The sequence below is a fragment of the Lithobates pipiens genome, unplaced genomic scaffold, assembly GCF_037356315.1.
Source record: "Lithobates pipiens isolate NorthernLeopardFrog02 unplaced genomic scaffold, aLitPip1_a1.2 Scaffold_11, whole genome shotgun sequence".
Lineage (NCBI taxonomy): Eukaryota > Metazoa > Chordata > Amphibia > Anura > Ranidae > Lithobates > Lithobates pipiens.
In genome coordinates, this window is record NW_027507696.1 from 23,876,878 (window position 1) to 23,898,724 (window position 21,847).

The 21,847-nt window shown below is 40.7% G+C and overlaps 1 protein-coding gene across 2 annotated transcripts in view; it reads left to right on the forward strand.

Moving 5' to 3' along the window:
* Positions 1-21,492, forward strand: part of DIRAS2 (DIRAS family GTPase 2) — a 57,396-nt gene extending 35,904 nt beyond the window's left edge. For both annotated transcript variants that reach the window (XM_077469907.1, XM_077469897.1), the window contains exon 2: positions 18,180-21,492. In XM_077469907.1, coding sequence (XP_077326033.1) covers positions 18,218-18,817 — 600 coding nt within the window. In that variant the 5' untranslated portion in view covers positions 18,180-18,217 and the 3' untranslated portion in view covers positions 18,818-21,492. The remainder of the gene's footprint in view (positions 1-18,179) is intronic.
* Positions 21,493-21,847: the final 355 nt, after the last annotated feature.

Consider the following 21,847-nt stretch of genomic DNA (forward strand, 5'->3'; position numbering starts at 1 on the left):
TAGCTCCACCTGCTGGCAGAAAACAATACTCCACATGACGAGGTACTTAACCAAAGTATATTTTTTCTATATATATTTGTAGATAGGTGATTACAGCAATTGTACTGTCATCCAACATAGATAGACAGAACAATGAACTTTGATAAAACAGTTACAAACAATATATATATATATATATATATATATATATATATATATATATATATATATATATATATATATATGGGAGCTCCCCCTACTTTTATAGCTATGCGTGAGATCTCACTTAAAGTACTCAGTCTTTATCTTCTGATCTTCGCTAGCAATGATAGCTGCTTATAAATTTGTAATCCAAGGTTAAATCAGTTAAAGTTTAAATAAGGATGATCCTTGTGTTGCTTCCGAAAATATAATACAGTGCTTGAAGTGTGATAGTAAGTAGGCCTTATGCCTGCCTAATGTCAGTTGCTATACTCCTCCTCCGTGGGACTAAGTATTTCAGCGAGGCCTGTATATAAGTCTGACTAGGTGCAATGGTTTATAAAATGGTGGGTAGCAACCCACTCACCAACTGGATCGGAAACTTGGTATGGTGACTTTGGTTCGGTGGTTGCAGCTTGCTTCTGCGTCAGCCAGCTCTGTCACTCCATCCCGTTCCGACAGGTGGACCTGGTCTTCCAATGCTCAAACGAGTGTCTCTGGATCCTCTCAATCCGATCACTGTCTCTCTGGCACTTCAGGTCACTCACACAACCAAGCAGGGTTGTGTTCCACAAAGGCAGTAGGCTGCTTCCTCCAGGAGGCCTCTGCACAAGTCCTCACAGGCAAGCCATGCGTTCCCAACAGACCCAAAAATGGCCACTCAGGGTCCTTTTATCTCTTACCCAGCATACAATGCAAGAGAGGGTGTCCATGGGTAGGTCACTCGGTATCCTGGGTAAAAAGGGTCAACTCTCCAATGTAAATAACAGTCACTTCCTGTAAATAGTTCAATGCTTGAAAGCCAAATATCATTTAAGTTCACTTGCAGTATTTGGTCGCTAGATGGTGCCAAACACTAAGCTATAGAACCGTCCATAGACTTTCATTATAATTGCTAATACACATCAGAAGACAAGGATACCAGCGCTACACTTATCTCCCGTCCTCTCCTCCTGATAGGCGTCCAATAGCTGCGCTTATTGTTTCAGCCAATCAGGTGAGGGGTAATAGACCCGCACACCTGATTGGTGGAGAGGCGGCTCAGTATTAGGAAAGTGAATATTAATTCACTATTCTAACATACCTGGGTGGACTGTGAGTGTTAAGCATGGCGCACACAGTTCACCTATTTTGAAGCCTATTAGAGCCGATGGCTCTAATCGGGTGCTTCAAAGACACCCCCGCCGCTGTAATTAAGATGCCCGGCACCCCAAAAGGGGCTGGACACCTAAATATGGGGGTGGCAGCGGTGGCCATGGATAGATTCATGCTATGCAATGCATGAATCTATCCATTGGTCATAGAGGGAGTGGCTGGAGAGAGGGGCCGCACCTGTGCTCCCTTTTGGACACACCGCCACTGATAAACACATGCACATTCAAATACACACATTTGCATACATGCACAGTCACATACATGCACACACACATGCATACATACACATACATATATGAACACACACACATACATGCATGCACACACACACACATACATGCACACCCATACGCACAAATGCATGCACACACACACACACATACATGCACACACACACACACACACACACACACACATACATGCACACCTACACACACACACACACACACACACACACACACATACATGCACACATACATGCATGCACACACACACACACACACGCACACACGTGCACACCCACACACACACATGCACACACACACACACACACACACACACATACATGCACACCCACACACACGCATGCATGCACACACATATAAACACACATACAGTAGATAGTCTTATTAAAAAAACAGCAGTCCTTTACCTTGGCTCTTCCGGCCAGGTACTGCACTGTAGGGGGAGACAAAGAGCAGACACTGTGCTTTCACTTAGGCTAATGTGAGGAGCTCCGTGCACAGTGCCGATAACAGTTCGGAATGGGCTGATTATCAGAAAGCTCCTCTGAGCCACCGTTCCTATCGAAGAGTACAGGGGGCCCTCAAGGGCCCCCTGCAGCAAGGATCCCGGTCGCCATGGCGACCCCTATAATTCCGCCACTGCCTTAAGTGCCACCAACTGAAGGTGGGGGGGTTGTCATAGGGTGGGATGAAAAAAGGGATGTTCAATACCCCAGCAAAGGTCGATGGGGAAAGATCAGGTTACTGATCCCAGTGCCAGAGGGATTTCTGCACTCCTCTGGACTGGAGGAGTCCAAATGAGGTATGAAGAAAGGCATTTTGCACTGTAAGGTGGGTCCAGATAGGTTGCTTATGGGTAGCGGGTAAAGTAAAGTTTAGGTGAATGCACTGCTAAACCCATGTGAGCCTCTGCAGTATAGGACTGCAGTCAACAATATAGGTGTATTATTTGCTCATATGAAATGTAGTAGTATACATCATAGAATCTTCAAAATATGATTTGGGATAGGAATCGGCGACACTCGAAAATAATACAACCATTTGGGTAGATAGGTCATTTTTATGGTGTTTATTCTGTCAAACCAAGAAACGTAGAGGGGCTTCACAACTCAGTGAATTGATCCCAGGAGTGTTGAGTGCTATTTGGAAGCTCTAACTGTGTTTTTAGTTCCTATGTGAATGTTGCTATTTGTGAACATTTCCAAAAAGATTAAACAATCTCTACAATTTTTTTTTAAATAGAAGATTTGAAAGTGTATATATACCCAAATTTTTTTTTCGTTTTTGATAAAATGTTGAAAGGTTAGAACCTCGATCATGTTTACAACTTCATTAAAGAGATTTCCCTTCACTTTCTATTCTGGGAACAATGTTTTATCTGACAGGAAGTGGGAGAAAATCTGCGCTACGTAAAAAGACAATAAAAAGCTGACAGAGGTTCTAGCATTCCCTCCACCTAACTTAAAGCCTTAAGACTTTATGCCCAAACCACTTCATCTCTGAAACATTTACCCCCCCCCTTTTCATGACCAGGCCATTTTTTGCAACACTATACCAAAATAAAATGTATGTCGTTTTGTTTTGTGGTGGCATTTGATCACCTCTGAGTGTATTATTTTTTTGTGCTATAAACAAAAGAAGACAGACAACTTTGAAAAAAATAAAAAATATTTATTATTTTTTCAAAAATGTAGGACAATGTGTATTCTGCTACATGTTTTTGTTAAAAATTAACCCAATAAGCGTATATTGATTGGTTAGCGCAAATGTTATAGCGTCTACAAACTATGGGATATATATTTTTGTATTAGTAATGGTGGCAATCGGCGACTTATAGCAGGACTGCAATATTCCAGCAGACATTCTGACACTGACTGACACTTTTTGGGAACCAATGACACTAATACAGTGATCAGTGCTAAAAAAATGCACTGCTACTGTACTAATGACACTGGCTGGGAAGGGGTTAACATCAGGGGTGATCAAAGGGTTAACTGTGTTTTTCTGCTAGGGGAAGACATGGCCCCTTGCCCCTGCTTTGTAGAGACACAGGATCCATGTCTTCCCTCCTGTCAGAATGGCGATCTGCGTGGTTTAGATAGGCAGACTGCCGTTCTGCCTCTCTGCTCAATCATCGGCGGGTGCTGGCAGACATAGAGCCTCACAGTTGATGAAGGAGGCCTGGCTAGCTTCTGAAACGCGTTCCGATTGGTCCCCACAACGGACGGGCTGACAGCTCTATTTAACACTCCAGCTGTTGAGAAATACACACCCTAGAAGGTATCCTCATGCTGGACGACTCGTCCCAGCTTTTGAGGGGAGCCTGATGCCGGCTCCTCCGTGACAGTTCCTTGAATTCCCTCGCAAAGCAGAAAAACAGATCTATGCCTTCCTATAGTAAACACACCTCTCCCACGGTGAGAAAGCACAGGCTAGGCACACAGTTAACCCTTTGATCTCCCCTGATGTTAACCCCTTCCCAGCCAGCGTCATTAGTACAGTGAGAGTGCATATTTTTTAAGCACTGATCACTGTATTAGTGTCGCTGGTCCCCAAAAAGTGTCAAAACTGTCAGTCTCCAATTTGTCCGCTACAATATTGCAGTCCTGCCATATGTTGCTGATGGTTGACATTACTAGTAAAAAATAAATAAATATATCGCAAAGTTTGTAGACGCTATAACCAATCAATATACGCTTATTGGGATTTGTTTTAACAAAAATATGTAACAGAATACATATTGGCCTAAATTGTTAAAGAAATTCGATTTAAAAAAAAAAAATTATTGGGTATGTTTTATAGCAGAAAGTAGAAAGTATTGTTTTTATTTTTTTAATTTTTTTTGTTTATAGCACAAAATATAAAACCTGCAGAGGCAATGAAATACCACCAAAAGAAAGCTCTATTTGTTGGGAAAAAGGACATCAATTTTATTTGGGTACAGCGTCGCATGACCGAGCAATTAAAGTAACGTAGTGCCGTATCACATAAAATGGCCTGCTCATGAAGGGGGGGGTAAATCTTCCGGAGGTCAAGTGGTTAAAGAGGATACTACAAAGAACAGTAAAACTCTTATTACTAATACACTTTGCATATTATCATTGTTCAATTAACAGTTGAACTGCATAAGCCAATGTAATGTAAAGGTCAGGCTTCTTTGTTATGAAACTAGGCTTGTGCCAAACTGTAATGGAATATGTAACAGCAAAATCCTTATTAACAAAAGTAATGCAATCTATAAATTCAGCCTCTCCTTCTTTGGTATCTAAAATACTCTTTTTAAAATGTAGGTTTTGAAATTTAGGTATTTTTTCTTTTGCCATCAGCATGAGATATAAATGTTTATAATTATTTTTTCATATCTTCATTTTCCAAAGCACATTAACTTACATAAATCTTGGCGCTGTGTTTTTCTGTGTTAATGTTTCTAGTGGAAAAATTAATTGCATTAATATTTCTACGTAATGAAAAATCTTAAGCTATTTTCAACCAAACTGGGTCATTCCCACAACCAGGTGTCAATTACTTTAATTTAAAAAAGCATTTGTTCTTTTCCTTTACGTTGGTTGTGAAATAAACATACAATATACCTTTTTACCAATTTATCTTTTTCTGTGAGGTCTATCCTTTTTCTCTCGTTATGTGTTTTCTGTCTAATCTTTTACAATGGGTCTTGCTGGGAGAAATATCATATGTGGCACAAGTATTTTTTTAAGGGGACTGTAGGGAGCATAAATGAGGAAGTATTTGTACGGCAGCTTTATGCAGTGCCCTTTACAAGTGTCATGTGAGGTGTCTTCAGCCATGACTATCTCCTGAAGCATGTTTCTGGTCCACAGCACTCCTCTAGCATGTTCACGGTCTCTAAACATCTCTTGTACCATGGCCATAGTCTTTTACCATTTGCTATTACATGTTAGCAGTTTTCTGTCAGCTTTTTTGTAGAATTATTTTCACCGAACATTATTTGTGGCTCTTTGGACTGCACTTCGGATCCCCTGCACCACAAAAGTTGACAACCACTTGTGGGCGGGGTGCCTCTTCCTGTGTGTGCACACTTAGCAAATGCCCGGGACCAGGCGGGGCGTTAAGGTGAAAGTCAAAATTATGGTGGCATGGCTAAGAGATGAGCCATACAGTCTGAGCATTCCATTTCATGTCACTACACACCTTTGCCTTCTGAATGTAGCATTTAGGAGGGACACCACTGAGCCTATGTCCTCTCCACTTGTCCACTGTACCTCTGCCATCTCACTCACAGTGAGAGAATGAGGTCCTGCTGTGCAAAAAAGGAGATGTTGATGAAAAAAAACAACCACCAAATAAAAAAAAAAAAAAGATTATGTAGATGTGACGATTTAAAATATTGTATTGCTGAAATGAGTAAAAAGACTAAAGAAATACATTCGGGAGAAGTGTGTGTGAATAAGAGCATCAAAACAAGTTCATTCTTGCAGCATTGTAAAGAACAAGAGAATGCGCCTGATGAAAGAATTTTTAACATTGCAGCGTGACGAATGTGCTATATCGATTATGAGCGGTAGTTTTACCTGAGCGAGCGCTTCCGTGTCTGAATTTGATTGTGATCATGCGTGGCACCTTGCCCATCGGAGTAGGCTACACATGATCGGAGTATGTCCGATCGGAGACCACACACAGTCGGATTATCCGACAATACGGTCCGATCGGACACATTCCCTCGGAATCTCCGACCGTGTGTACAAGGGCTAAGAATCAAAAGTGAGGTACAGTAGTTGTCCGCGAGAATGTGTTTCCAGCGCGATCCCATCCCGTCTTGATCCCTCTTCTCTTCTTCCGATGTTGACACAATGCTCTCTCCCACTGTAATGCCGTGTGCGAGGTGAGCAATGACTTATATAGGCATGCTGGGCGCTCACAGATCACTGTGTTTTAAAAGCGAATGACTATTTGCTTTCCTAACACTAAACTGCCACTCACAATCAGGTGCTTGGGTCTGTTACCTGTCACCTGACTGGCTGAAACAACAGGCGCTGCTATCTGACACCTATCAGAAGGAGAGGAGGGGAGATAAGGATGGCAGGAGGTGCATGGAGGACCCCTCTTGTTGCCGACACCCACTGCCCCACCAAGACAGTGTAAGTGCCGGGCAGATGGCGAGTGGGCGAGGGTCACACTGGAGGCATTTAAGGGCACACTGGCAGCATTTAATGGGCACACTGGCAGCATTTGATGGGTACACTGGCAGCATATGATGGGCACACTGGCAGCATTAGATGGGCACCTTGGCAACGTTTTGCACAGTGGCAGTGTTTAATGGGCACAGTGGCCGTGTTTGGCACAGTGGCTGCATTTGATGGGCACAGTGGCAGAGTTTGGCACAGTGGCTGCAATTGATGGCACAGTGGCAGCATTTGATGGCACAGTGGTAGCGTTTGGCACAGTGGCTGTGTTTGATGGGCATAGTGGCAGTGTTTGGCACAGTGGCAGCGTTTAATGGGCACAATGGCAGCATTTGGAACAGTGGCTGCTATTGATGGCACAGTGGCAGCATTTGATGGCACAGTGGTAGCGTTTGCTGGGCACAGTGCCAGCGTTTGGCACAGTGGCTGCGTTTGATGGGCACAGTGGCAGCGTTTAATGGGCACAATGGCAGCGTTTGGAAAAGTGGCTGCAATTGATGGCACAGTGGCAGCATTTGAGGGCACAGTGGCAGCGTTTGATGGCACAGTGGCAGCGTTTGATGGGCACAGTGGCAGTGTTTGGCACAGTGGCTACATTTGATGGCACAATGGCAGCATTTAATGGCACAGTGGCAGCATTTGATGGGCACAGTGGCAGCGTTTGGCACAGCGGCTGCATTTAATGGGCACAGTGGCAGCGTTTAATGGGCACAGTGGCAGAGTTTGGCACAGTGGCTGCATTTGATGGGCACAGTGGCAGCATTTGATGGCACAGTGGCAGCATTTAATGGGCACAGTGGCAGCGTTTAATGGGCACAGTGGCTGAATTTGGCACAGTGGCTTCAATTGATGGCACAGTGACTGCAATTGAGGGCACAGTGGCAGAATTTGAGGGCATAGTGGCACCTTTTGATGGCACAGTGGCAGCGTTTGATGGCACAGTGACAGCGTTTTGGCACAGTGGCTCCATTTGATGGGCACAGTGGCAGCATTTGATGGCACAGTGGCAGCATTTAATGGGCACAGTGGCAGCGTTTAATGGGCACAGTGGCTGCATTTGGCACAGTGGCTTCAATTGATGGCACAGTGACTGCAATTGAGGGCACAGTGGCAGCATTTGATGGCACAGTGGCAGTGTTTGGCAGCACAGTGGCAGCGTTGGATGGCACAGTGGCAGCGTTTGATGGCATAGTGGCAGCGTTTGATGGCATAGTGGCAGCGTTTGATGGCACAGTGGCTGTAATTGATTTTTTTTTTGTTTGCGCTCCCCCCCAAAAAAAAAAACTATTTTGAGCACCAGCCGCCACTGATGTCTTATATTTATAGTTAATTACAGAATATATTTTGACAGAATGCAAGATAATTGTGAAAGGGGAAGTGGCAGTTGGGACCTTTGAGAATTGAACAGTCCAATTATAAACATTCTTGCTATGCTTTGCAAAATACTCACAATTTCCCAGCACTGATATCAGACTTTTATGTGACATTTGTGATAATAGCTACATATTTCACATGCTGTGGGATTATTCCTAACTTTTTAACAGTTTCAGCTGAAAACAGCATTTGTTTCTATGTGATGTATTTTAATGGTTATCGTTGACAATGTACAAGAATATTGTGAAAGGGTAAGTGGTACTTGGGACTTGAACAATTTAGAACAGCCACACTATGGGAATTCTCACTGTGCATCTCAAAATATTCATAACTTCCTAGCACTGATGTCATATCTTTGATTCTATTGCCTAATGCCACGTACACACGACTGGACTTTTCCGGCATAATAGGTCCGGCGGAATCATTCCGTCGGATATTCCGATCGTGTGTGGGATAATCCGATAGTTTTTCTTTAAAAAATTCAGACGGACCTTGAAATAGAACATGTTTCAAATCTGTCCGACAGACTCAACTCCTATCGGGAAAACTGTTTGTCTGTGTGCTGGTCCGACTGACCAAATACGATGCAAGGGCAGCTATTGGCTACTGGCTATTGAACTTCCTTTTCTAGTAACGTCGTACTTCATCACGTTCAAAATGAACTGACTTTCGAACGGACTTTAGTTTGTTCGTGTGTGGGCAAGTCCGTCCGTTCGGAAGTCCATCGTAACTCAGTCGAAAGTCCGTCGGGAAGACCGTCTGACCTTTTCTGCCAGAAAGTCTGGTCATGTGTACACGGCATCATAGGTTCTCTTGAAAAAAGCAGTGGTGTAATTTTATGGTTATCCTTAAGTTTGAGGTATAGTAATCATGCCAGTAACCATATGGAAGACACATGATGCTATAAAATATTAGAGGACGGATCAAAGTTCCCAACCCTCTGCTACAATGTATAATAGCTAGCCTTCCAGGGCAACTTTTATTAAGATACACTCACTACACACACTCTTAAGCTCGGTATACAATATGTTCAACCCCAGAGGGTTGAACAAAAAAAAACTGTCAGGTCCGGTCAGAGCCGCTGTACTAATGATCTGACCGGCTGGCATGCACAGAGGCTGAACAGTGGCGGAAATACCAGGGTCACAGCAGTCATACTTGCAACCAGGCCCTGGCCTTCCGCTACTGTCAGGGGGCCCAGCTGGGTAGCTAGTCCCAGGGCTCTGAGCGGAGAGTGTTCATCTCGTACAGCTCAGAGCAGATAATTCTCTATACTCTCTCCCTCCTGCTCCCCTCTCCTGTGTGTGCTCTGTGGGAAGTCAAGTGTGACGTTAACGAGCTCACACTTCCCGCGGTACACACAGGATAGGGGAGGTGGGAGAAGGAGCAGACCGGCTCTCTCCTCTCTTACCCTGTGTGAGGAAGGAGGGAGGGTGCAGAGAGAACTGTCTGCTCTGAGCTATATGAGAGACACTCCCCTCTCAAAACCCTGCTGAGGAGGCAGACAATATTAAAGAGCACTGATTGGCTGCACTGATATGCAGCACTGCTAGATGGCACTGATGAGCAATTATCTGTGGCACAGATAGGTGGCACTGATGGGCATTGATGAGCACTAATAGGCAGTGCTGATAGGAGGGACTGTTGGGCACCAATAGGTGGTATAGGCTGCACTGATAGGTGGCACTGATGAGCAATGTTCTGTGGCATGGATAGGTGGCAATGATGGTCATTGATGAGCACTGATAGGCAGTGCTGATAGGAGGCACTGATGGGCACCAATAGGTGGGATAGGCTGCACTGATAGGTGGCACTGATACACAGCACTGATAGGTGGCACTGATGAGCAATGATCTGTGGCACAGATAGGTGGCACTGATGAGCATTGATGAGCACTGATAGGTGGCACTGATAGGCATCATTGATGAGCACTGATAGGCGGCACTGATAGACATTTATAATCACTGATAGGCAGCACTGATAGATAAAATTGATGGGCACTGATAGGTGGCACTGATGGATGCTGATAGGCATCATGAATGGGCACTGATAGGTGGCACAGATAGGTGGAAATGATGGGCACTGAAAGGCAGTATTGATGAGCACTGATAAGCAGCACTGAAATGCAACACTGATAGGCGGTATTGATGAGCACCGATAGACAGCACTGATGGGAATTGATAGGCGGCACTGATAGGCATCACTGATGAGCACTCATAGGCAGCACTGATAGGTATCACTAATTATCAGTGTAAACAATTTACTGACATTCTTGACAGTTAATGCCTCTCCTTTCCTCACACAGACACAATGTGGGAGGAAAGGGCTGCTGATACCCAGCAAATCTGTTTACATGTGATTAGCTGATCACATGGTAAAGGGCCACCGAGATTGTGCTGGATGCACATAGCAGGGGGCATGTGGGAGCCAGAGTTCTGGGAGGATGTCCATGGACACCTTCCCAAAATTGGAAGCCCTGGGGTCAGATGGAAGGGGGGGGGGCATCATGTTTTCTTGCCCCAGGGCGTCTATTTACTTATGGTTAATGTTATATGCTGGTTGCAATAGTTCTCTGCTCCCAATAATTTTGATTAGATTACTTAATTAATTTCCCAAGAATGGAATCCCCTCACAGAGGCCCTGTCCTGGGTGCAACTGTATTACCAAACCCACTTTCCTACTTGTTGAAGATTCTGGTTCTCTTATTTACCTACAGGTTTAAACCAATATCCTGTTTGGGGAGGGCCATTTGGCATAATCCCCTCCCCCTCACACACAGAAGAGGACTACACAATTTTTTGAAATAAATGTGGTTACTTTATGATGATGAAATCTAATATGTTTTAGAGCCCTTTCACACTGGTGCATTTGCGGTAAAGCGGCGCTCATTTTAATAGCACTTTAACGCTGTTTAAGTGTCGTTTATCGGCTGCTAGTGGGGCACTTTTAACCCCAAAGAGGGGGTTAAAAACTCCAGTGTTGAGGCGCTTCCAAAACATTTTTAAGGCGCTTTGGAAGAGCTGCCTATTCATTCTAACAGGCAGGGCATTTTGGAAGCGCTAAATACAGCACTTCTACAGCACCCTAAAGATGCTGCTTGCAGGACTTTTGGGAACGTCCCACAAGCACACTGCCCCAGTGTGAAAAGTCACACTTGAAATGGGATGCAGTTTTCAGGTGCTTAGCAGAGGCTATTTCCAGCGCTAAAGAGCCTGAAAACCGCCCCTGTGTGAAAGGGGTCTTAAAAGCCTATACAGGGTGGACAATAAAAGGTGTGACCTAAATTCCAAACGTTTTGCACCATTCCTTGGCTAGAATAGTACAACAATCTGCTACCATTTATGGCTTGTTCACATCATTAGCGTTTGACTTCTTTTGCTCAATGCAGTTCCATTGTAAGAACAAAGCAAATAGCTTCATGCTCTATGATGTCAGTTTACATTTGTTGCATGGGACAAGATTTATTTTTACACAGTGCAGCAAGTTGCATCACACTGCAGTGCATAAACCCAGTAATAAAAAGTAATAAAAGGAAAAAAACGTGCAGTGCAAAGCAGTATAAAATTGTATATGCATGCGCATTATGAATATTATAAAGAACTTTTGTAGACTTGAAGACTTAATGCAATGCTGCTGCCCTTTTTTGATAAAAAATGGTTTATAGTACTTTGTGAAGGCCTTGGTCCAGGACACCTTTTGCTGCAATATGCATTATGAGCATGCCAATGCATGCATTGTGGTGTAAAAGAGCCCTAAAAGAAGGGTTAAATAATGATATGCTGTGTATATGCTTTAGGAAGGTATGTGTCACTAGGGTTTAGTCTCCTGTGTGAATTCACCATTAATTAAGCTCTTTTAACCTTGTTATACCTACAGTTAGCTAGATAATTATTAAGGAGTTTTGTTTATTGAGCAATAGTCAGATGTTTAATAATGCCACGTAGCCACACATGGGGTTTGTGTCATGATATAATGTGAAGACACTCATGGTCATTTACAGTCTTGCTTAGTTACAGTAGACATGAGCTCTTGGCTATAAAATGCTGAACATATGTTATGCTTGATTTCTGACGACAGCAAATATACAGCTTGTTTCCCTGCTTGAAAGCTTCTGTATAGCTATAAAAAGGCGCCCGTGACTGCACCTACAGGGACAGTATGTTGGCAACACGGCATAGTTATTTACAGTAGCTGAAGCCCTACTCCAGACACAAAAATAGCTTCTTTTAAAACGACATTAGAAAGTGATCTGTCGACAGTTCTATCAATTTCAAATACTACTAATCAAGTAGTAGCTCAAATCAGTACTCTTTATTGTAAACATATGTGGAACATGCAGTAAAAAAAAAGATAGCTAACCAAGAAAACAGGTAGTGATCTACTTATGTGTGTACGGAATTTAAACCTCTAATAAAAACTGTAGAAATAAATAGTGGCGCTAAATGAACAACACCCCTGGTCCGGCACATCCATCTTCTCGGTGGGTCTCGCCACTCCGCCGCTGTGACGTCACTCCCGCGCATGCGCACGGGAGCCGCCACGCGTGGCATATTCACCGTTGACAGTGCCACGCTCAGTGCGCCTGCACGCCGCTGTCTACGTGCATGTGCCGTAGACAGCGGTGCCTGTCTTTCAGCAAATATCTCCTAAACCGTGTAGGAGATATTTCTTGGACCTACAGGTAAGCCTTAATCTAGGCTTACCTGTAGGTCAAAGTGTGTTGTAAGGGTTTACAACCACTTTAATAGTTGTGTCACAGTTTCACCAGCGCTGTGTCTGATGTGATTTGACTATAACCAGTGGATTGCTCCACTCACTGCGCTTTATATTACGCTTATTTTAAGTTCACTCTTTTCACAGGGTGTTTTATTATTTGTTTATTCATGTCATGTGATTTGATTTTCCATTTCTGAATTGTTCAATTATGATTTTCACAGTTGATTTTTCATTCCTGATATGGTTTATTTTGACATCCATTATGATATATAATTTTCATTGAATGTTGTCACTCATTACAGGGTGACTTTATTATTATCACCATTGGTGTTTTTTTCAACTAGATCACTATCTATACATTCATCACGTTTGTATTAAACACCACTATTTATATTACTAGCGTCACTATTTATTCCTACATTTTCTATTAGTGGTCTAAATTCGGTACACAATTGTTGTTTTTTTAAGTGGCAGCTGTAGGTCTCTCCCTGTACACATCCAGCAGCGCAGTGGTGTGTTTACGGGTGTAGGCGGATTTACTTGTAAACCAACGGTGTGAAAGTGATCTACTTATGTTGTAATAAAGGCACATAAATATTTGAGAGAAGACACAACTAATAACTTGGTATGATAGCTAGAACATAGAAACATAGAAGAGTGACAACAGGAAAAAGACCAAACGGACCATTGAGTCTGACCCTACAGAAAAGTGATTCTCAAACTTTGTTATGCTGGTCACAGAAAAGTGATTACAGCACTGATTACCATTACACAGTTACATAGTCGGGAAGGTGAAAAAAGACAATAGTCCATCCAGTTCAACCTGTGTAGGTGCATGTGTATCAGTGTCTATAATGATTTCCAATATCCCTGTATATTGTGGCCTTTAAGATGTACATCTAAAGCTTTGCACACACAATCGGATTTTCCGACTGGAAATGTATGATGACAGGCTTTTGGCTGAAAATCCGACCATTTGTACACTCCATCAGACAATTGTTGTTGGATTTTCCACAGAAAAATGTTGGATAGCAGGTTTTAAAATATTCTTCGGACAAATGTCTGTTGTCGGATTTTCCGAGCGTGTGTACACAAGCCCGTCGGACAAAAGACCAAAGTACAAATGCGCATGCTCGGAAGCAAGGAGCCAGAAGCGGTCGGTCTTGTAAACTAGCGTTCGTAATGGAGAATTAACATTCGAGATGTGGCAAATTATAAAATCTCAAAAATGCAGCACACAATCTTTTCTTCTTTAATGGGATAATAATGAAGCTGCTTTGCTGGTGATACTGATGGAGTTATGGCAAACACATTTTCAAAGGCTTTTTTTTTCTAGTAATATCAAGAATAATATTATTATGTGTTTTTTTATTTTTTATTTTTATTTTATTTGGGCAAGTTACCACAACACAATTATCCCGTAATTTTTAAGATCAAAGGTACAACTATGTCAGTGTCCCTTGTCAATTTTAAATATTTTTTATTGGAACTGCCTACTCCCAAACTGTCGTTTGAAGTAAAACACATAGGGGGTTATTTACTAAAGGAAAATCCACTTCGCACTGAAAGTGCACTTGGAAGTGCAGTCACTGTAGATCCGAGGGGGACATGCAAGGAAAATAAAAAACAGCATTTTAGCTTGCACATGATTGGATGATAAAATCAGCAGAGCTTCCACTCATTTCAGATCTACCCCTCAGATTTACAGCGACTGCACTTCCAAGTGCACTTTCAGTGCAAATTGGATTTGCCTTTTGCAAATAACCCAGATAGCCAAGTATTATTCTACACTTTTTTTTATTATTGTGCATTAAAAAAAAGAAAGAAAATAAAAATAGACATGCTATCTGCCAATAGAACTTAACCAAAAAGTCCAAAAATATAGAAAATATACCAAATCAAATCATTATTATTCAAGCAAAAAAATAAAATAAAAGCCTCATGCATGTGTCCTGCTTCTTAATATAGGGGGTCAGCAATGCCAAGAATTGGTGAAAGCAGGGGTCTGTCATCCGGCGATAATTCCAAAAATCATTTGGATTATTCTTCTGGAGCAGCAAAGGCATATGCCATAATTGGTCACGATTAATAAAGCAACCTTCCCCTTCAATGTAATGTTAGAGAGGGGCTGTGGAGTTATGTTTACCATAATTAACTGCAGTCTGTACTGTGCTGGTAGATGTTATTATCAGTAAACACGATGTGTACAATGTTTGTTCTAACAAAGTGTAAATATCTCAAGGCTTGGGTGGTACATTGTATGTTATTACACTTTTGCTTACTTGTCTCTTTATTTGCACCTACGATTAATTACAATAATCTGCTATCCTAGGTATAATTCTGCTCCAAAGAAACAACTAAATTTTTTAAAATATTTTTTAAGTCTATGTTTATCTTTTTACAGTATAAAATCTCACTGCAGGTACCACCACTTAGTTTGCATTACTAGATAATTGTAACAAATAATTTTTTATGTGCTTTTAACAGATGTTTTAGCTTACAGAAATAAAATATTTAAAGATGAACTCAAGCCTTCCCCTTAATCTTGTGCGGTTGTACAGGCTTTTCTCCTGTATTGAAATTGCTTACCCTGAAAAGCAAAGACCTATAATGCCTCAAATGCCACATGGATCAGAAACTCTGTCTACTCGAAGTTGTAAAACATAGATGTCCTCTTGCTATGTGCACTGACATCATGTTGCTATATGTGAGAATATCATTGCAGATTTTGTGTTAAAGCTATGCCTGTAGGATTTGGTAACTGATGACGAGGACACCTCAGTTGGAATCATTGCAGTGTCAATGGTCAATAACAGAATGAGATTCCTTCAATCTGGACAGGAGATATTACATGGCCTGTCATCACTTACATATTACAGGCTTGTGAGAGACCCAAAGCTCTCCAGAAGATACCAGGCTAGGACACAGGCTTTGCAAACACACAGGCTGATTTTTCTACCGGAAAAGGGTAGTTAAAACGTTTAAAACGTTTGTCTAAGTGCAAACAAATAGAAGATCTATCCTGTAACTTTGGATCAGTGAGCACTTTGGAACAATCAAACACTAACTTATTAATTTTATGTTTAATATATCAAAAGGTTGGCAGTGAACATATATCAAAAGAGACATACCAGTACATATAATCAAAAAAATGATTTATAATAAAATGGATAACACTTGTAAAGAGGTAGCCTGTCTATTGGCCATTTCTTTCCACAACTTCCTGGATTCTCTGCATGCTTTTCAGTCTCTCCTCTGCTGTTTACCTTAAATTTTTAGGACTACATATCCCATGGTACTTGGCTGCCTGCAAGCAGTGGTTCCTGTACTGACTCTCCCGCCTGAAACTCCTCCTCTCAGCACCTTTGTAGTTCAGAAGGCAGGCTCCGTGAAATGTTCGACACAGCAATGCCTACTCACAATGCATAGTGATTGTATGTCGCAGATTTCAAGGAAATAAAAATGTAGGGATTTTTACAAACTACGTTTACACACTTCAAGATCATTCAGATTAATAGGTGCGGACTAGAAATAACTGAAATAGAATGTGGATATGAATAAATGATTCTACGTTTTGAGCAAAGATATGCTTCAATGAAGCATCTTCCCTGAAAACCCTGCCATTACCATATTTAATTTTGTTGCTGAAAGATCTATTATCTCTCCTGGGGGCAGAGTTCATTATTCTTGATTTGTACATTTGACTGCATTTCCTTTTATTATTAACAAATTACATGCAAATAATTGCTGAGCACTACAACATACTTGGCTCTATATTCTAATAAAGGGGGTGATTTAAGGAGGTGGGTAGAGGATAGAGACAAGAGGCAGTACTGGGAGGTAGGTAAGTGGGAAGACATGAGTGACCTGGGGGAGGAGGAAGGGAGTACATTCTGAGAAAAAGCACTAGTCAGTATGGTATTAATTTATGTCTGTAAAAATATATCAAGTGTGTCAGTATGGTACTTATTCTGTATCTGAAGGTATGTAGCAGGTGTGTCAGTACTGTACAGATTCTGGGTCTGCATATATGTGTCAGTTGTGTCAGTATGGTACAGGTTCTCTGTCTGCGGACATGTATCTGGTGTGTCAGTACAATAATGATTAACTGTCTGTGGACACATATCAGGTGAGTCCATGATTTTCCAGGATTATCACAAAACTTTAGGAAAATCCTGGATAACTCCACCACTAAGCATGAAGTTCATGCACTATATTAACAAAAGTATTGGGACACCTGCCTTTACACGCACATTTAATGGCACCCCAGTCTTAGTCTGTAGGGTTCAGTATTGAGCTGGTCCACCCTTTGCAGCTATATCTGCTTCAACTCTGTCCACAAGTTTTAGGAGTGTCTATGGAAATGTTTGACCATTCTTACAGAAGCACATTTCTGAGATCAGGCACTGATGTAGACGAGAAGGCCTATCGGATTGAGGTCAGGACTCTTTGCAGGCCAATCAAGTTCCTCCAACCCAACCTCGCTTATCCATATCTTTATGGACCTTGCTTCGTGCACTGGTGGGCAGTCATGTTGGAGGAGGAAGGGGCCATCCCCAAACTGTTACCACAAAGTTGTGAGCATGAAATTCTCCAAAATGTCTTGGCATGCTGACACCTTAGAAGTTCCCTTCACTGGAAATAAGGGGCGAAGCCCAAACCCTGAAAAACAACCCCACACCATAAACCCCCCTCCACCAAATGATTTGGACCAGTGCACAAAGCAAGTTCCATAAAAACATGGATGAGCGAGTTTGGGGTGGAAATTAATTAGAGCGAAGACTGCGAGCCAGGCCTTCTTGTCCACATCAGTGCCTGACCTCACAAATTCTGGAAGAATGGTCAAACATTTCCATAGACACACTCCTAAACCTTGTGGACAGCCTTCCCAGAAGAGTTGAAACTGTTATAGCTGCAAAGGGTGGGCCAACTCAATATTGAACCCTACGGACTAAGACTGGGATGCCATTAAAGTTCATGTGCATGTAAAGACAGGCGTCACAATACTCGTGGTAATATACTGTATATTCCAAAAGATAATGAGGCATCCATGAGGCTTGATAGATAAGCAGTCAGTAATAAAATTCTATTTAGACATGTTGACGAAGCACAAGCTTGTCTTCCTCAGGAATGCTGTGGCAATATGATATCACCAAATCTAGATTCCATCTCTCATTTCTGCAGTAAAGCCTAGGCCTGATCTAACGCTTTAAACAACAGAGAAACAAACATATCACTTTATTTTTATTTTTTTTTGCTTTTTTTTTAAAAGTGCCAGATTTATAGTCAGTAAAAAAACTATCCACAAAGCACAGTATTGATAATATTTTGGTATGTTTTTTTGTAGGTGTTTTTCTCAAGGAAGACATCTGATTCATTCTGAAAATGCCAGAACAAAGTAATGATTACAGAGTAGTGGTGTTTGGAGCAGGAGGAGTCGGTAAAAGTTCCCTTGTCCTAAGGTTCGTGAAAGGCACATTTCGAGAAAGTTACATCCCGACAATCGAAGACACCTACAGACAAGTGATCAGCTGTGATAAAAGCATATGTACTTTACAAATTACAGACACCACTGGAAGCCACCAATTTCCAGCTATGCAGCGTCTGTCTATATCAAAAGGACATGCCTTCATTTTGGTTTATTCTGTGACCAGCAGGCAATCCCTTGAAGAACTGAAGCCAATCTATGAACAAATTTGTCAGATTAAAGGGGATGTTGAAAGCATCCCTATAATGCTGGTTGGAAATAAAAGTGATGAAACACAAAACAGAGAACTGGAAAGCTCCGAAGGAGAAGCAATAGCAAAAAAGTGGAAATGTGCCTTTATGGAGACATCAGCCAAGATGAATCACAATGTGAAAGAGCTGTTTCAAGAGCTGCTAAACCTTGAGAAACGCAGGACTGTGAGCCTCCAGATAGATGGCAAAAAGAGCAAACAGCAAAAAAGAAAAGAAAAATTGAAAGGGAAATGTGTGGTTATGTAAAGGCCCATCATTGTAAAGGGGATAGAGCTACACCCATTTCAGCATCACCGAAAATGGGACACTAGCATGTTCAACACTTGGCAATGCAATCATTTTAACATCTGGAAATAACTGGCACATGATTTGTAGTTATATAGCCTCAGACGGGACTGGGGTTGAAATTGTACTTACGTCAGAGTAAAATTAATTTCAATTTTCACAGTGGTCAGTATAATTTAATAGGACTGAACTTTCATTTCTAGCATGTTAATTGCTAGAAATGCTTCCAAAAAAATGGTTTTTATATACACGCAGGCTTAATATTAATTTGCATGCAATAATCATGCATTTCATAATAAACACAATAAAATACACCTGTGTGGTGTCTGAGCATAGGAATCTAGATTTTGCATCTGGTAATACATTCAGCACTGCTGTCCCAATCCCAACTGAGGATTATATCTGAACCTTTTTTGCATGATAGCACACACCCAAAAGCAACGATATTTCATTTTAAAGTGCATTTACTATCATGATAAATATATTTAGGGCATGCTGCAATAAAGTGCATTCTTTGGAACTATTTTTGGGTTACCATACGTATAATGCTGATTCACAAATATCTTGTTTATTATTCATTTTAAAACAAAAGTTGCTATTAAAGCAGCATGCAACCAGTTACATAGAGAAAATGATTGGATGGATGAATACTTTTATTTAATCAGTTATGTTCAATGCATTACTGTCTTCTGATGAGAAAGAACCAATCCTATAAGGTAAATATCAAAGTAAATTATTTATTTAAAAAAAGGTCAAGAACAAAAAGGCTGTTTACTGAAACTAATATTGTCAGGTGTAATGCATATTTTCCTAAAACCAACTTTGAAATCCTCTTGGTTGCAATGGGCAGCAACTTAATTTAAGAATAAACCATAGCCTTTTTTTTTCTGTTATAAAAAACCCTGTTTTTATAACAGAACCTTATTGACTGTCTTTAGCATTTGCCTGACAGCAGTGTGGAGTCTCTTTCCTTTACAATTTATGAAAAATATCAACATCATATATTTATAGCCTTTTGCTGGATTTCCATTGAATTCTCTATAACACTCTTTGACACACAAATTAGATGCAAAACCTGTACAGGCCTTTAACAGTGGTTTGTAACTGCGCTATTTTTTAAATATTGTGTTATTCTAATTACCTAGTTTATGTTTGTGCTAACATAAAAAAAACATAATAAAAAAACTAAAATCTAAGAAAAGCACATATAGTTTGTGCAACAAGCAAACCCTACACCTGTCACAATTAAAGTTAAATCACGCTGAGAGGGGTATGAAGCATGCCTTTGCCAGTTCCTAAGGAAAATGTTAGATGCTTAGCTATTTTGTGCAAATGAAAATGTTAGATGCTTAGCTATCATGTGCAAATGAAGTTTAAGTAAAGTCAGGTAACACAATCTGGATTCTTGTGCCAGCTCAAAGTCTGAAAAATATTGAAGCCATTGGATCCTCACAAAAGCCAGACAACTATTACTTCCAATGGCAAAAATCAGCAATGGTAGGCTACACATTTCTTTCAATAAGCGATTTAATTTATTTTATGGGTAATATGTCTTTGACAGTATAAAAGTGCACTTTTTCAATGGAAGCACATAGAATGCTTTTAAAATGGCTGAGATTTTTTTTAAACAGAAGGAAGAACCCCTAATATATTACTGGATATGATACCGAATCTAATTTTCCTTCTTGTACTATGTGTGCAATGTGTCTGGACAGTCTTAGTATTTTTATTAAATGCATAATGTTGGCTTCATTGCAATCAATCTATGTCTCAGCGATAGCTGCTAAATTGGCCATTAACAGGTAAATATATCAGTTGAAGTTTATGTTCTCTGACAATGTTTCTGTTGCTCATACTTGTAAATCAAAAGAAAAATATTACATAGATCATTTTATGAATTATCTTACATTGAATTAACCCTGGGATTAGTTGGAAATGGATAAAGAAATGTAACACTACAACCTCACATTGGATTGCTTAGTCCTTCTTTAAACATGCTGGTAGGCACTGAGGTCAAATCATAATTAAATAAATGTCTCTTTTTCATAACCAGAAATTGTACTGGAAGATCAAACTAATGAAGGTGTAATAAATAATGTAAAGAAGGAACAAAGTATGTTTATTTAGTAAGGCAGTACAAAGTACAGCGAGGATGTGCTGGAACCAGGAGCAAACATATTACCACCATAAAATATATCAAGAAAATGTATTCCGAATTGATTGCTAAGAGTTTCCATAATTTGCACATCTCGTTGTACTTTGCATGATTTATTAAATAAGCTCATATGTGTTCATTGACTGTTTGTCATTCAAGTGTGATGATTTGATATAGCCTTGAAGAATTATATCACATGACGTTTGTCTGAACAAAGTGAGTTCTGCTAATTAATAGATTTATGGAGATGACTCTACTGCTCTTTTCACTCACTGAGGTTGATTTACTTAAACTGAAGAGTGCAACATCTGGTGCAGCTCTGCATAGAAACCAATCAGACTCCATGTTTTTTGTTTGTCAAAGCTTAATTGAACAAACTGAATTTAGAAGCTGATTGGCTACCATGCACAGCTGCACCAGATTTATTATTTAGTAAACCCAGTGATAATATATACATACAGTATATATATATATATATATATATATATATATATATATATATATATATATATATATATATATATATATATGTACTGATTTTGTTCATTTCACTTGACTAAAGCATACTTAAACATCTCTATATAGCTGTGCTCCAAGGACTAAAGTGGCCAATACAGGGGTTAATTTATTAAAGATGTACATTACATCTTCACATTGAATTTCCATTCAGGTACAGTGGAAGTTTCCATTTTTTACTCCGTATTTAGGTATATCATGTTCACAGATTGGTGTCAATGAAATGAACACAGGCTAAAAGTATTCCTTTATTGTATCTGCATATTAATATTCTGTAAGGATAATGGCTGCCATTGCTGACTTGCTTTCAATAGGGCAGG